A 16334-nucleotide genomic window follows, 5' to 3' on the forward strand; every position below is an offset into this window, starting at 1 on the left:
TTCAGATCTAGTGACTTCGAAAGTCATTGCATTGGATAAGAAAGCATCTTTTTTTGATAAGTTTCTCCACTGAGGTATTCCTTATTTATATTAACCCAAAGGTTTGAATGAAAAGATGTCTTTTGTGTTTTACAATTATATAAAAAAGGTCCATTATGAGTCCATTATTTAAAAGAGTTAGCTTGGATTTTTTAAAGGACAACCTCATCCATTGTTCCATGTTTGTACTTGTAATAGAGCTTATTCCAATAGAAGGCAGTCTTTTAATTGTTTTTAAACACTATCTTCTTTAGTTTACCAGTAGGTGTGCCAGGTGCTCATTAAATTGACCCGAGGATCCAGGATGAATTTCAGACATTGAACAAACAACTTTCTTGACCTCTAGACAAGCAGGCTCGTAATCCTTTAGCAGGAGCTCGAGCATGAAAATCCTCCATGATTGGACTCAGTTACACTGGCAACAAGATGTGATGTGTGTTAAGAATACAAAGCGGATGTGATCGGCCATTTGATTGAGGTCAAATCTCTTTCGCGCTCCTCGATGCCAATTGGGCCTTCCATCCTCCTGACCTCCCCACGGGCGGATGGGTGTCAGAAAGCTCAGGAGAGAGGCATCAGGTCAGCGTGGCACACAGCAGAAAACAGAGAGATGAAACGGGGAGGAGGGGATAAGAGGGGATATGAAGTGGTTGTGACAGGTGAGCTAATGGCTTTCAGAAAGAGAGGGCACAGGCGGTGATCTCTTTATACAGCTTACAGCGGGACAACTTATTAAAATGAGGAACGGATGCACGAAGTAAATGAGTTGACCTAAAACCCCTAGGTCACTGCCCCTCCCTTTCTTCTAGATGTGTGTATGTGTGTGTCAACCCCCCACACTGATTGACAGCCTCTGTTGTTGTTTTATAATGGTGCGAGTATTTTTCCCAGGCACTGAAAAAACTCCCATAAAGTCTTGAATGCTGGCTGTTATGTGGGGGTTTAAAAATGTGTCCAGAGATACAAGCTTTATTCGGTTAGAGAAAATATGTTTTAATCAGTTGGTTCTCATATTCCTTATTTGACTTCCTTATCTCAGTTGTTCTTTAGTGCACTTTCATTTTTTTTTATTTCAATGCATATTACACCAGACATGTACACCAGCAATCTTTTTTTTATCGTGGTCAAGATAAGATTAGACCTTTCATGTTGGGTCAAGGTTAAAACAAGGTTTTAGTGTTTCAACAGTTTGAAGTATGTTTCAATAACATTATATCAAAAGTAAAAACCTCCATCAGTTTAATATGTTCAAGTGGGAGACTATTATATACTCAATAAGGGTTTTGAGTATAATATTTTGATGTGCTTCACTTAAATATTTCAACTTCAAGAAAAAGTTACACTGAGATAGATGCAGAAGCACACACACTAATACTTCAGTAACATTGTGAGTTTTTTTTCTTTCTATTCACATGCTTTGTATTGTTCATTTACTCTTTCAAAGACTTCCATTTATTTGACATCTATATTTTGCTTAATATGAATCTATATAAACAACATCATACAATTAATCAATACAATGCATAATTTTGCAATATATAAAGTGGTCAAAATGAACTCCAGTATGAATAAATCCTATATTGTAGTATGTTATAATGCATCACTAACCAGGGGACTTTTGGGCATAAAGTGGGGTCTTTGTCACCTTGGGGTTACAACACTCATGTCGTATAAAATACCTTTGATGATCTCAGAAGCTTAACATAGATCTTAGGGAGAGCGGACATAGGATGCAGTGATAATTGTATCATCTGCTGTAATGGCAGCTTTTACAACAATAGCTATGGTGACCTGGAGGTTTGGGGGGAGCGTCGAGAACAGGCCCTCTGCAGTGACCTCTGCCCGGGAGAGGGCAAGCTCAGGCAGGAGTCAGAGCGTCAGGGGCTCGCCACCTCGTCTGGCACACTGAACCCTCCATTCACAGGCTAACACAACAGGCAGGCATCACTGTGACCCTGTGGGTGTGACACTCAACCTTTGCCTTAACCTCCTGACCGCCGGTCACAGCTGTAGCTGACTGACCCGGGTAGGTCAGGGCAGGGGGGTTGGCGGGAGGGAGGAGAGGGGATGGAGATGATAGAGAAATAAGTGAGGAGAGAAGACGGAGGAAGAGGAAATGGAGGGTAAAAAATAGACTACTGGAGATATGAGTGAAAGGTAAAGAGCAAAGGATGGTTATGAAGAGAATATAATAGCAAGTCCATTTTCTCCCCAAATGACCTTCCTGTTTAACTTGTAAATATGCAGAATATTTGTGTTTGATTTGGGAAACAATTCTAATGAAATGCACTAAGCCAAACCAAGTCTTAAAACTACTTTTTAAATCCTTACAAATTCAAATCTTGAAACAATAGCAGTGGCAGTAGCACAATTACAACTAAATATGGGCCAAAAAACGTATCAAGTATAATATAAGTCCTCTCAAAAATGATGCAAGAATAAGGCAGGAACTCACTTTGGTTTGAACATCATTATTATTTACAACGCATTAACGCAGGCTAAATAACCTGCCTAATGGCTAACGTTAACAGAGAATGACGTTATGGCACCATCAAGCTCTTTAAAAACAATTCCCTAATACAGCTTTCCTTTTTTCTAAAAGTGCTGGGTACTCAAGCACTCAAATAAAAGCACATTTTGATTTCTAGATGATATTTATTGACCACGAGAATATATATTGGATTGACACAAAAATGTGCTCATGTTATTTGCAATGAAGAAACACCCCAACAAGAATATGTTGGTGTTGGCAGAATTTTAAAGTATTTGCATGGCTTCTATAAATAAGTATGAAAATATGCTTTCAGTGTAATTAATTTGACTGTTTAAGTAAAATGGAAATAGTGAAAGAGAGAGCAAGATGGGCAGAACTATGAAAGTGCTAAGAAGACAAATGGGCTGGTCGTACATTTTGTGTGCACATCAGCCATTGTCCTAGCCCCCCATCCCCCTTCTCTGAGCTTTGTGACAGCACGGCCAGCCGGGGCTTGCTTGATCCAGTCGGCTTGTACGGGAAAAAGGACATGTGTGCTCTCGAGGTCAGTCCCGAGGCCCTAAGAGGGTTCAGTCCTTGAATCAGCCTCACACAGTCATGACTGCATGACAGCTGTTTCTCTGAAATAAGGAATGTGTCTTGTGATGTGTGAGTCCTGTTAGACAAGTTAAGCTTTGGATTCCAATTCAGTTTATTGGTGACTCTTGCAAGCGTTGAAATGGCAGAACTGACCATGTGCTCCATGTTCTACTGCCCTATATAACATATATATCTACATCAAATGGGACTTACTTTACAGACTATAAAAATACATATGATTAGCTTGAAATTAGCAGGGTAGTCCATTATATACCGAGGAATCATAAAACTGTCTCTTCCCTTCTCGACTCCAGGGCCTCCCCTGCCGCTTTTGGCGCTCCACTCTGATGATGGTGACTCTCCGTCATGGCTGCCACTTTCTGCTCCAGCCTCCACACCTGCTCCCGGTACTTCCTGCGAATCTGCCGGTACGAACTCAACGCTTTACTGGAATGGAAGTTGCACATGCAGAATTGTTTATTTTAGATAATAGTTTGAACATATACAAAAATATGAGTGTAGCGAAGCAAACCTGAACACACAGCCCTGTTTATAATAACTGTAGAAAAAACTCAATGTAGAAAATGAAATGATAGTGATGCTATGAAAACTGAAACAGAGCAATTGAATCAGAATAAAACCACCTCCTCCTGTCTTACTCACTGATTGTATAAAATGGGTCCTACTTTGCCGATTTCCCACACAGATCATCCATATTATAGTCATTCAATATGTTGTTTTTTAAAATTCCCTTGAGCTTCTTCGTGAAAACATGCAGGCTATAAAACACTTTTCCTGTGATACTTACCTGTGAGCTTGTGTTAGTCGAGCAGTCTGCTCTCCATTGTCTTTCCTGTGCGAGGTGCTGTCTGACAGAGCTGAGTTTAGAGAGTCTTGGACTAAAGCCAATCTCTTCTTCAGGGCTTGTTCCCTGGAAACAAAAATAAGATCAGGTCAAAGAAGGGAAAACATAATGCCTGCCTGTTCATTTAGCTTAAAGATCCTTACTGTACACAAACCAATTTTAAAATCATGTTAAGAATCATGAATGTCTTTATGGGTCCGAAACTCACTCAATCACAAGAGTGAATGTGATCGAGTGTGCGATGCAAACAGCGGAGTTTTGTTAAAAAGTATTCAGTATTCGAGGTCAGAAGAGAAAAGGATGCTCTCTGAAGCACCTGATGGAGAGAACAAGGAGCCCTTTATATCAAAGTCTGTATTTCTGCTCATAGTGTTCCCAAGCAACAGATGAAACCAGGCAACAAATGTCTGAATGATTCATTTTCCACAGAAACTTCCCTCTTCACATATATCTCCTTATGATAACATAAATAACTTGATGAATACCCTGAATTCAACACATTACATTTAATAATTTACCAGGTTTCCTTTTGATACACAGAGAATAAAACAAATCTTACATGTGCTATTACTCATAAGTATGTTTTTTCATACTAACAGTGTTATTGCTTTAAACATTGGACTGCAGAGAAATGTCTCACCTTTGCAGGACGGCCTGCAGCTCTTTCAAAATGGGTCTGGTTCGAGGATCAGCAATTTCCACATCACTCCCTAGTTGAGCTGTATTTTCACAGAGCCTCTGAAACATAACATTAAAATATTATTATTTTCAAAGCTCAAAATCAATTATGTATTAATGAAGCAGGGCCATATAGCTGTGATCAATTCCAAGTAGCATTTTTCTCCTCACAAAATGGGGTTTAGAGGCTTGAAGCTGTTTATGTCCAATATGTTGCATAAAGATAAGATCTGCTTGGGAGCAGAAATGTTTTTGTTTTACATCCCATCCACCTTGCAACCCGTAATATTTATTTACCTTTTTGGGGATATCTTGGTTTGAACAGAACAGTGCAGAACAGAATAATATGTACAATGCTGCAATCAGAAGTCATTGTTATTACGGTTAAAATAGTTTCAAGGATATAAGATCGGTTATTGAGTCTGATAATGTGCATCTAGAAAAGCCATGTTATTTTAAGCCGTAAAATAAATATTTAGGAAAAAAAGGAACAGTTTTGGAGGCTATGTTAACCTTCGAGGCACTGTCTGTTGTTTCTGATGTTCTGTGTCTGCAGTAATTGACAGAAAGAAGAAATCTAGAGTAGCTTTTCTCATCTCTAACAATAAGAAACGTTATGAATCTTTGCTGTAGCACCAGGACAGCCCGTAGAAGACCTTGTGGAACCAAAATATCTCTCCTGGCCTGGAGGGATTCTGCTTTGGTAGATGTTTGATTTCCCATGTGGGACACCCAGATTTGAATCGGGTCTGCCACAGTAGACCAACGTCCTGCTCCCTCTTGCTCATTTCACCTTGACTTTGAATTATTTGAACACAAAAAAATCTCTGGTGCTGCTGTAGGAGTCTGTCACACCTGTTGTTTGGTCTCAGGATCCTCCACCGCCTCCTCTCTGAAGCTCTCTGGGATGAAAGCTCCAGCTGCATCCTGGGCCTTTTGGGCCATTAAACCCCACTCCAGACACCTTAGCTCTTTCTCCTTCAGGCGGATTAGAGCGCGCAAATCTGACATCTCCTCCTGAAGTATTTTAACCATAGTATACAAAGAGTTGAACACAGATGAAATAGTGGCAGACGCACAAGAAGTACATATTTTATCCACTCCCCTTCTGAGGTTGTTGTGGTAGGGTTTCTTTTCAGGGTTATAATATTTTTTTTGTTCTTTCATAAATTAGGACACACATCTCCTACCCTGACAGAGATGAGTTCATAGAAAAGGGAAGCTTTCTCTTTCTTGGTATCAGGAGGTTTGGCCACATCTTTAGTCACATGTCCTCCTCTTGATCCAGCCGGGTGACCAGATTCATGGCTCATTTTGCTCTGAACTCCTGGGCTTGGCTTAGGTAGACAAATGGCAGCCCGATCCGTTTTCAGGCGCTCGATTTGCTGACGGAGAACAGCCTCTCGCACCCCAAAATCAGGGGTCCTGTAGGGTTACATATAGTCAGTGAAAATGTGATCTAAAATATGTCAATCCTTTTATTACAAAGCTCTTTATTAATGTGTCACATTAGGCATACCAGATACCTGTAGCTTCTGAATCATTTAGTTAATAGTATACATCTTGAGTGGTGAAATATAAAGCTATATGCAATATTTTTTCTTTTTGTAATTTCCCATTATGACATCACCTCTGCCCTGTGTGACTCTGTGTTTCTGTTTCCTCGGGGACTCCTGCTGTTGAGAAGGAGGTGGACAGCTCTTCAGTGTCGGGCTGCTGCCTGTCACTGACCGCCTCTGATGAGATAAAAAAAACTGTGAGCACAACTGTGTGTGCATGTATGTGTGTCTGCGTGTGCGTGTAAATGACACGCATACCTACTGTGTATATAAGTGAATGTGTGCCTTGAGTTGTAAGTAGTATTAAAACACGGTATTCATCACCTGCTGAGTCTGTCTGCCGAGGAATGCTTTGCTGCTTCTTGGCGTCATAAAGTGACAGGAGCTCGCTGTAGGCATCCTCACACTCCTCACTGTCAATCACACAACCACAAAAACAAATACGACCTTTACCACATAAGAATGTAGTTTACGGTCAGATTGCTGACCTGTGCACATTTAATATTTGACTGTCCTTGAATGTCCTTGGCACTTGTGAGTCAGGTGTGTTTTATGTGTGTACCAGTATCTGAGAGCCATCTGCAGGGCAGAGCAGTCCGCCTCCAGTCTGTTTAGTTTAATACTGATCTGATCTGACTCTCCCTTCCTTCGCTCAAGAGCTGCAGTCAAACGTTCATTTCTGGCCCTCAGCCTCTCAATGCACCTGTAATGATAAAGGAGAAGATGAGGTTAAAAACGAATAAAAAAACACAAAGAGTTTTATTGAACAGAAAATAAAACCTCCATCGAGGAATTAACTGTTTTTACCTGTGTTTTACAAAAGGACAATTTGTGCAACAATTACTCAAACCGTATTACTTTGAATTCATAAAACTGAAACTGAAAGCAGAAAACTGGTGAAAATGTTGATGAATTGAAGTAAATTGGATATTGCATGTTCGCTGAACCTTACTATTTAAAATACTTATTTATAGTCTCACGGTTTCGAGAAACGTTAATCCTCGGGTGAGAACTGTTGTGTATGTGAGTATACAGTACAACTGGATAAAGTGAATTATATTACCCAACTTGTAAACAGATGTTTGATATCTGACAGTTCCGCTGTTGTTAAACCCTGTCCTAACTTAAATTCATTAAGCATTTCCATATGTTTCTTGGAACACCTCATTCAGTTGTTATAAGCGTTGACAGTGTGCTGTGGCTGATGTTTGTTACTTTGACTGATTATCACCTGTTCAGTCGCTCTGTCTCAGATTCCAGGCGTATAGGGCTTGGACAAGGACTGCATGACTTCATAGAGCCCCCTGGAGAACCATCCCCGCCCACAGACAGAGGCGTCACAGCTCTGGATGTCCGTCTCTGGAGTAAGGGTGAACCAGGGAAGGGAGGAGAGCTCCAGTCTGGACTGAGAGTACCAGCTGTGGGCCGATAGGAAGGAGAGTGGCAGCCTGACCTCCAGGACTTATGGAGACCAACCAGCTTAATGATAAGAGAACAGGTGCTTCATTTTTTAAATTCCAAATTGTGTTGAAAACCAGGCTTGTATAATACTGACACTTCTTAATTGGTTTATGTTTTTGGTATTTTATATTTCTCTTGAACCTCTTTATCAGTCAAACCCTACCTTGTTCTTCTCCTCCTCCATCTGGCTGATGGTGCTGTGTGCCCTCTTTAGCTCCTCCTGACTCTGCATGCTGCAACCCAGATCAGTGTCCCGCTTCTCCAGATCCAGGATGTCCTCCTGATACTGCTCGTTAGGCAAACCTGGTGGGCATGAGATCCCAAACTCTAGTTCCATCTCCTCTAACATCTGCAAGCAGTGAGACAAATTAAGTGGTTGATAGTAGTCTGAACAAAGACATATCTTTCTGCTGAATTAATCCATAAAATGTATGACAAGTTCATTTTGGTAAAAGTGTCACCTTACATTTGCACCTTTAATAACAGATATTTGAATGCAGAACCCAGAGAGTTTGTTGCAGTTATATACCTGGGTGGACTTCACCCAGCTCTCCTGGGCGGCTCTCAAATGCTCCCTTTGTTTGTTCTGGTCAGCAGCTGTGATGGGGGCAGCCCAGGACCTTTTACAGCTGATGGAGTCCTCCACTGATGTTAAAACCTCCTCCAGTTTAGTCCACACTACACCACCTCCCCCTAGTGAATTCAAAGAATAGGTGCAATTAATAATGGTAGTAAAAGTGAGAGGCGGTAACTGTATTATTTTGATAGTTAAAAATCTAAGTATTAAATATAAAATATAAAAATATATAAAATTGCCCTATCCTAGATGTAATCCAAAATGTAATCAAGTAATCATGCAAATTCAACAAAAAATGTAATTGCACATTTAGTCAAATGTTATCTGTGCCTGAATAAACCCGAAGTTATGTTCGCTGTGTCGGTGCTACCTCGGTCGGTCAGTGGAGGTTTAGATGTGGAAGCAGAGGTGATGTTCCTCTCTGAGAAGCCACTGGACAGCCTGTGGGACAGGAGGTCTGGAACCAGAGGCCTGGAGGGTCCTGATGGTCTCAGGTCTCCTGGTTCACTGAAGAATACCATCAGAATTAACGTTTCTACTAATAAATACCCTAGTGTTTATTTTGAGACAATCGAGCAGACCAATATATTATTTATTGATGGGAAAATATGTAAAGAAAAAACATGGTTCCAACAAAACATTTATTGGGAGTGAAACCAAATCCATTTACTAAGATCGATGTTGTGGCTCTCATACGTGACAAGCTTTCAGAAATTGCATATGTAATTACTCTCTTCACTGACCTTGGTGCCTTTAATGACCCCATCTTCTTGTTCAGATCAGCAATGATGCTGAGCAGCATGCCGACTTCAACCTCACACTGAGCCAGTTCAGCTGGGGAAGGCTCCAGGTTTGCTGTAGGGTCAGTGCCCTCAGGGTCAAAGGTCACATGTTGGTTTAGGTTCAACACCTCCCTATCACACACTGACCCAGCATCCAGGCTGTAACATCGGCGTAGGCAGGAATCCTGCAGACACATGAAGTTGTATTTCGATTGTAAAATAAAACAACTTGCCTTATTCGAGGCATTCATTTGGCTTCCTTTTCCCCTGCAGTTGTACAGCTATGTGTTCCAATATAAAACACACCATGTGTTTGTTCTTGCTGCAGGTCGAAAATCATCATGTGTTATGTTATTGAACCAGACATTGTTGCTGTGCTATTTAGCGACTATTGTTTCGAGCAGCGGAAAAGGAGGAAACTAAAACATCCTGAGATCAAACTTCCTGTCTAGCAAATATTTGAAGACTAAACCATATTTTGTTTTGCACAAAGAATGTTGGCTAAATGAATCTGCTTTAAATATATGTGATGCCTATACATGTGTCAACATGGTAGGCTTTGTAACACTTGTTTTGAATGTGTGATATATATATTGTGCAAGTGGTTGTTGGCAACATACTTTAAATTCCTTATCCAGCCAGTAATACATCCATCCATCCTTTACCCACCTCTTCCTATTCACAGTCACAGGAAGGATATCCATGCATGCACTGGGCAAACAGCAAAGAAGCACTTGGGATAGGCGTCCAGAGAAACACTCACATTTACAATTTTGGCAATTCAGAGGCTAATATTCATAATGTATGTGTATATGATAAATTGATGCCACTCAGAAATACTATACTGCTCCTGAAACACAATGGTAGAGGGCCAACGTAAGCTCCTGCAATTCTCGGTAATTATTCTGTTTTGGAGATCTTGTTTGAAGACAAAGTGCACCATCTTAGCAGGCCATTTTACAGAAGACTGGTTTAAGGTTCTCTACATCCTATTGTTAAATTGACCAAGTTAACATACAAAACTCAAAGTCAAAAACCTCTTATCATTAGTGACCTATAGTTGAGACAAACTTCATCATAACTTACCTCCATTGTGGTAAGCCTGATGTTTGCAGCAGGGATTTTGTTCCTGATGAATTTGTTCAAAGCCTGTGTGTTTATTTTCCAGTAGTGAGTCAGTCACTGCTGGAGGCTGCCCTGTGTGTCTGCCTAACAGCGTTTAGTGTGATGAATGAAGTAAGTGGAAAACACTCGGAAAGTCATCCCCACCCATTCCCCGTCACTTTGTGTCCTTTCCTGTTATGTCCACATTTAGCTTCAATGCTTCTTTTATATTCATCAGTGAATAAATTCTGGATAAATGCTGTAACGGTTCTGAAGAATGGAGTATGTACTATGATGTTGTGCAATTAAAAAAATATTTTATTTAAATTTCGACCATCACACAAACTTAAGTGGGTGTTAAATAGTGTTTTTAAAAAAATGTTTTATCTCTGCAGGAAAGACAGTTTCTAGTGTGATTCAATGTTTTTTGACAGATTGTGCCAAAAGTGAACAACTAAAACAGAACATGATTGAAACAATATCATATATTCAGTATCACTTTTCTATTATTGTAGAGAAGTTTTTATTCCAGTGATACCACACACCATTGTTTTCCTCCTGGTGAGTCATTGCGCATCATGCAAATCAGTGAAATATAATACAAAAGCAATCTACAGAATACATAAGTGTAAATTAATAATTTCTGACTCTACACAATGGATTATCATTAATCATTTTTTTGCTATTTTTTTTACTGATTCAGTTCTGCTGAAATGATTTGTTTTTGACTTAAATTACCACTTTAATCTCAAAGAAAAAGGAAAAGAGGAATATAAGAGGCAGAAAACTATAACCTTCCACAATAAACTACATTACCCATATTTCTTTACCACTTCGCGGTTCCGGATTTGATCATTTCCGGTAAGGAAGTAGTCCGATCAAAACAGACGATAGCTAGGCGTTGAAATATTGTAAAATGTTCAATGACTGTCACTCTATCTGAAGCCTGAAACTTTCACAGTTACTTATCACGTAAGTCTATCTGAACATTTTAGCATGTAACATTTGATTTGTCCCGACTCGTCAGATTTACCTTCGTTTCTCCTTAAGCTAATGCTAAAAGCTTACATTGCTCTGTCACCAAACACTCCTGCGTTAGCTGAATAGACTCATTCTGTCTGGACGCATTCATTGATGCATTTATAAATAATCCATCCATCTCTTACAGATGAAACGTCAATATTTATTATTCCGGTTAGCTGCACACTTGCACTTTTCGTTGATACCATCAGACTCACAAATAACGGCGTGATTGTGAGAGTAGACAGACGACTTTAAAGTTATTATTGACAGTGGGGGGAACACTTGAGTTTCATCCAGCTTTCTTCTACCCCGTGTACGGCATGTGTTGAACTTTATAAAGCTCTTGTTTCATCCTTTAGCATTTATAGACATTTATAGATTGGACTTTCGATATTGGTTGTATTTCTTTGGGAAGCACGTATAATGTGGACCGTGCATTTCATTCCTAGTTAGATTTGCTTTAAGCACATTTTGGATTATTATCTTGGTAAATAATTGCGAATGTTATGATAATATTGCACTGTGAATTTTTGCACATTCTTTGGACTATATTTGAACTATTACTGCTTAAAAAATACATCTTGCTATTGTTTAAATATATGTTTTTTTCATGTTTATTTACATATATTAACATTTTAATGTCGCTTGACTGATACAGTCCTTGTTGTTACAACTTAACAAACAGACATAGCAATAAAACTCCTACCTAGAAACACATGAAAATGGGACAGTGTACAGATATGAACAGAACACAGTCCAGTGTTGAACTGGGTGGTTGAGTTCTTCTAGTGTGCGTGACTTGACCTTGCATATTGGGTGAAATAATAGTTTCCTTGTCATGACTGATCAAACTTGCCAATCAATCAAGTCATCATTTGCATTCCGTAGCAACCTGTGTATCCATGGAGACGCCAGAGCCGGGCCCAGCTGATGGAGAAGAGCACGTGGTGGAGCTACGACCTCGGACACGCTCCAACCCAGAAGGTGCTGAGGACCGTCGCAGCAGCACAGGCAGCCTGGGAGGAAACAATAACCCCAACATACCTCAGCCCGCTGTGGGGAGTCGAGTTGAGGGCGAGGGCGAGGCTTCAACAAGCGACAGTCCTCCCAGTTCCACCACCACGACCGTGTCAGCTGCTATAGCTCAGACTGCAGCTCCTGTTGCAGTTTCAGTAGCAGCAGCAGCAGTGGCTGCAGCTGGTGCCACAGTGCCTCTGTCCACAGCTGCTGTGACTGCTAAAGAGAGGCCGAAGCCCACACTGCATCAGCCCACATTGACGACCCCCATCCCTCCCCCAGCAGAGTACCAGCTCAAAGTTCCCCGTGTCAACTGTCCAGAGAAAGTGGTAAGCATCACAGTTAAAAAAAAAAACCTTACTTTCAAGTGTCACCTTAACAGTAGAGTTTTAGATTTTAAAGTAGGGTTTTACGAAGTACTCCTCGATCCACTGGCTGTTTTTGTAAAGAATTTGGCATATCTATAGTGATATGCACTTTTCAAAGCCACCAGACTCTTTTTGTCAAAATGTATAATTTAACTTTGCAGAATACAGTCTGATGATTTACCACTGCATCGTTCGGCTAGCTTGTTTATGTTTCTCGCGTGACTTTAGTGAATCCAACTGGCGGTACTGTGGTCAAAAATGATTGCCCTTCCTGGGTCCGACACACCCAGTCCTGTGACAACACACACCTTAAATACCTGTGCCGTATGGAATCAGACAGCAACACTTTTAACATCATTAAAAAGGCTCTTACACATAATAACCATTTAAAAGCCAACTACCAGATGTAGACCAGCAAGATAACAGCTCCAGTTCTCCGTCAGGAGTGGCTGTCTGACGGCAAGTGAAAGGGATGAAAATAAAACAATTTCAACAGTCGGCCTATTTTTGGAGACTTAAATGGAAAAGTACCTCTTCCGATCACACTTAAGAACACCTGCAAATGATCCACCTGAGTCCTATACTATCTGATGTTGTCTTCCTTATGACAGATCATCTGCTTAGACCTTTCGGAGGAGATGTCTCTGCCAAAGTTGGAGTCTTTTAATGGGTAAGCTACAGCAACTTAAACATTTATTCTTCAGTGCTTATATTTCATTTGTCGCCAACCCCTATTATGACTGCCTTTCTCTTTAGGTCTAAAACAAATGCCCTGAACATATCCCAGAAGATGATAGAGATGTTTGTCCGAACTAAACACAAGATCGATAAACGCCATGAGTTTGCTCTGGTAGTGGTGAATGATGACGCTCTGTGGGTGAGTACTGGTTTTAATGTGCTCCAAATATAACATCCAGTTTTCTAGAACACTTTCTGATTTGATGTACTTGTGTATGTGCCTCAGCTGTCAGGCTTCACCTCGGACCCCAGAGAGCTGTGCAGCTGTCTGTACGACCTTGACACCAATGTGTGCGAGTCCTTCAGTATCCTTTTATTCAAAACTCGATTTAGACTCTTTACTAATTACAATAAATGTTAAACTATAACGCTATAGCATTTAAATAGATTCCAGTTGTTAATTTTAACCTTAACTGTCCTCTGTAGACCTTGAAGATCTTCTTAATGTAATGTAAGTTCTTTCTGACTATAAACCTTTTTGTTTTTCTAAAAACACACCCAGTTCTCCATATAACAGTTAACTGAGGTTAAATTCTTCTTCCGTTGTCCTTCTAGACGTCAGAAGATCGAGTTGCCATCGATGGACAATGTTCAGACCGTCCCTCCTCCTTACGTGGTGCGGACTGTGCTCATCTACAGTCGTCATGCAGGACAGCTACAGTTTAACCCATCGGAGGCTGTAAGTGTAAGTATAAGTATGACACCCACTGAAATATCCAGACTGTAATTGAGTAATATTTTTGCTTGTGAAATTGACAATATCTTTTGTCTCCTATTTTCTTGATGGTTGCAGTTATTTTAGTAGAATTGAAGTAAAAGACTTGCTTTTTCTTGTGTCCTGCCACAGAAAATGCTGCTGTCTCCATATTTTTTCTTTGATGTGGTGTACCTCCACAACGGGGTGGACGAGCAGGGGGATGAGACCAGCTGGAAGGTGAGTGATGAAGAGACAATTATCCATTTAGATTTTTTTACCAGAACATAAGTCATAGTTTTGTTCAGTTCGTTTGTCAAGTTCTTTTTATTTTTACAGCCAAATATCACAAATCCAAAAAGGGTGGGACTCTTTTTCTTTCACATTATCTCACGATTAAATTTAAGTGCAATATTGAACATTAACCCACAATGCATTTTGCATTCCCTCTGATTCATAGAGAAAGGCTAATCTGTATTGTCAACCTAAACTGTATTATTCAGCAAAGGGCAAAGCAAAGTAGTCAGCGACGGCAAACACTGTAAAAACCTACAGCACCATGAACATTTTCATCATAGAAGAATGATTACTTCCTTACTACACCTTGTCTTCTTTTCTAATATCTGCAGAATGTATCCCTTTGAAGGCAGTGTGCTATAACTGGACTTTTCTTACTGAACTGGGGAACAAAAACCGATAGTGAGGGAACTTAAAAATAGATCTAAAATAAAATAAATCCCACAAGACCCATTCAAGGACTCTGATCCGTCCTGTTTTTTAAATGAATTCATTTAGATACTTTTGTCCATCTTACTCAGTCCGAACAGTGTGAAGCGATTGGACCAAAAACCAACCTAAATAAAACTGATTTTCACATGATGATGTTATTGGGATATGTTCTGCATTTCAAATAAGTGGTATTTTTTTTCTCTCAAGGACAACTACACCTCCTTCTGCAACCTGGACTCAAAGGGAATGTGCTATCGCTTCGAGGTTTCCCTGAGTGGACCCGCCATCGAGCTGCACAACTGCATGGCCAAACTTCTGGCTCACCCTCTACAAAGGCCTTTCCAGAGCCACGCGTCTTACAGCCTGCTGGAGGGGGAAGACCCCCAGGACATTGAGGCAACGGTCTAAAACTGAACACACTAACGCCCTGTTTCTGTGTAAAATTCACACACTGTAGTTCATAAGAATTGGGTATCTTTACTGAGGTTTTTTTTCCTTCACTGCTGTGGAGCAATGATTTGTAAGAATATTTGGGAAGCTAGGTGTATTTATACAGAAACAAAAGGGTGGCAGCAGGATACTATAAACACAATTGTGGTGTGTTCGTATAAGAATCAATGAGTTATTCATTGTTTTAAGCTGGAGAAGTATCAAAATGATTCGGTTGGTGGCTTTTGAACTGCTGGAGGTCTCCTGAAGATGACAGGATGAAGAAAATGTCAGAGAGTCCAGGAGCAGGACCCCAAGTAGAAGAAGAAAATAAAAATGAAGATGGTTTAATCATCTGGCTTTATTAAACTCCTTTACCATTAGATTTTTCTTTTGTCAAACCACACTGATATGTCTGTAAGTCTTAAAGAGTGAAATCAGTGCGAGCCTGTGCCAGTTCTTCATAGCTGGACTTTTTGGACGAACTGTAACAGGATGTACTGTATCACAGATCACAACTTCTGTAACATTGCCTTCCCTTTTTATTTGTTAATTTCCACGTTTGAAGCTTGTCTTTATGTATTTTCTATTTTATACAGGGTTGTTGTTAATCTTAAGTTGATTTGTCACAAAGAAAATTAGCGAATGTTGAAGCAGCTCCTCTTCTGACAGTTATCTCTTTGGCATTGATGGACTGATTAAAAAAAAGGCCCCCAATAATGTCTAGCAGCTGCATGTGAAACACATTGTACAGATAAGCCCTTTATGGATATTAAAAGATGGCATGTTGAATCATGTCTCATCTTCATTTGCTTTCTTTGTTTTTGTCAGGAGATGGCAGCAAAGTCCCTTCATTAATCTGAACAAATTCAAAGACTTTCAAAAAGCTGCTTGAGTTTTTGAGCGTAGAGAATACAGTATAACCACTTTTGATACAGTTTGATACATATTTTTCCTGCTTTAATCAGTGTTTTTCCAGCATTTTTGATTCATTTGTGTATGAATAACGTCCTTACTTCTGTGTCTGATTTCGGAACCTGGACCTGTATGAATTCATGATTAAGCAATTTTTGCAGATTCTGTTAAAAAAAGCCTTATCTGTTACCAACCTATGGCACCGATATCCCTTCAATAGAAGATATATATTTTCCTGTCACCCCAAATGTGTCTGGTCAGTTATCTTAAGAGGTGTTTTCAT

The 16334-nt window shown here is 40.0% G+C and overlaps 2 protein-coding genes across 3 annotated transcripts; one reads left to right on the top strand and one right to left on the bottom strand.

Annotated features, from left to right (window-relative positions):
* Window positions 1–3200: 3200 nt before the first annotated feature.
* ushbp1 (Usher syndrome 1C binding protein 1) lies at window positions 3201–10262 on the bottom strand. The gene is made up of 14 exons (XM_063890597.1): window positions 10121–10262; window positions 8996–9219; window positions 8623–8759; window positions 8205–8368; window positions 7839–8024; window positions 7446–7693; window positions 6777–6917; window positions 6539–6627; window positions 6286–6391; window positions 5846–6080; window positions 5511–5672; window positions 4618–4715; window positions 3921–4043; window positions 3201–3559 (listed from the first exon to the last, which is right to left on the bottom strand). The coding sequence occupies exons 1-14, from the start codon at window positions 10124–10126 to the stop codon at window positions 3394–3396; spliced, it is 2085 nt and encodes a 694-aa protein (XP_063746667.1). The 5' UTR covers window positions 10127–10262; the 3' UTR covers window positions 3201–3393.
* Window positions 10263–10982: 720 nt separating this feature from the next.
* babam1 (BRISC and BRCA1 A complex member 1) lies at window positions 10983–15944 on the top strand. Of its 2 annotated transcripts, none has more exons than XM_063892323.1 (9): window positions 10983–11110; window positions 12050–12507; window positions 13158–13216; window positions 13303–13423; window positions 13511–13589; window positions 13711–13735; window positions 13840–13969; window positions 14132–14218; window positions 14915–15944. In XM_063892323.1, the coding sequence occupies exons 2-9, from the start codon at window positions 12064–12066 to the stop codon at window positions 15113–15115; spliced, it is 1146 nt and encodes a 381-aa protein (XP_063748393.1). In that variant the 5' UTR covers window positions 10983–11110; window positions 12050–12063; the 3' UTR covers window positions 15116–15944. The 2 variants fall into 2 exon arrangements, with proteins under 2 accessions (XP_063748393.1, XP_063748395.1); XM_063892325.1 differs by having other exon boundaries at window positions 13840–13963.
* Window positions 15945–16334: the final 390 nt, after the last annotated feature.

Source organism: Eleginops maclovinus, chromosome 9 (assembly GCF_036324505.1).
Source record: "Eleginops maclovinus isolate JMC-PN-2008 ecotype Puerto Natales chromosome 9, JC_Emac_rtc_rv5, whole genome shotgun sequence".
NCBI classification, from domain to species: Eukaryota; Metazoa; Chordata; class Actinopteri; order Perciformes; family Eleginopidae; genus Eleginops; species Eleginops maclovinus.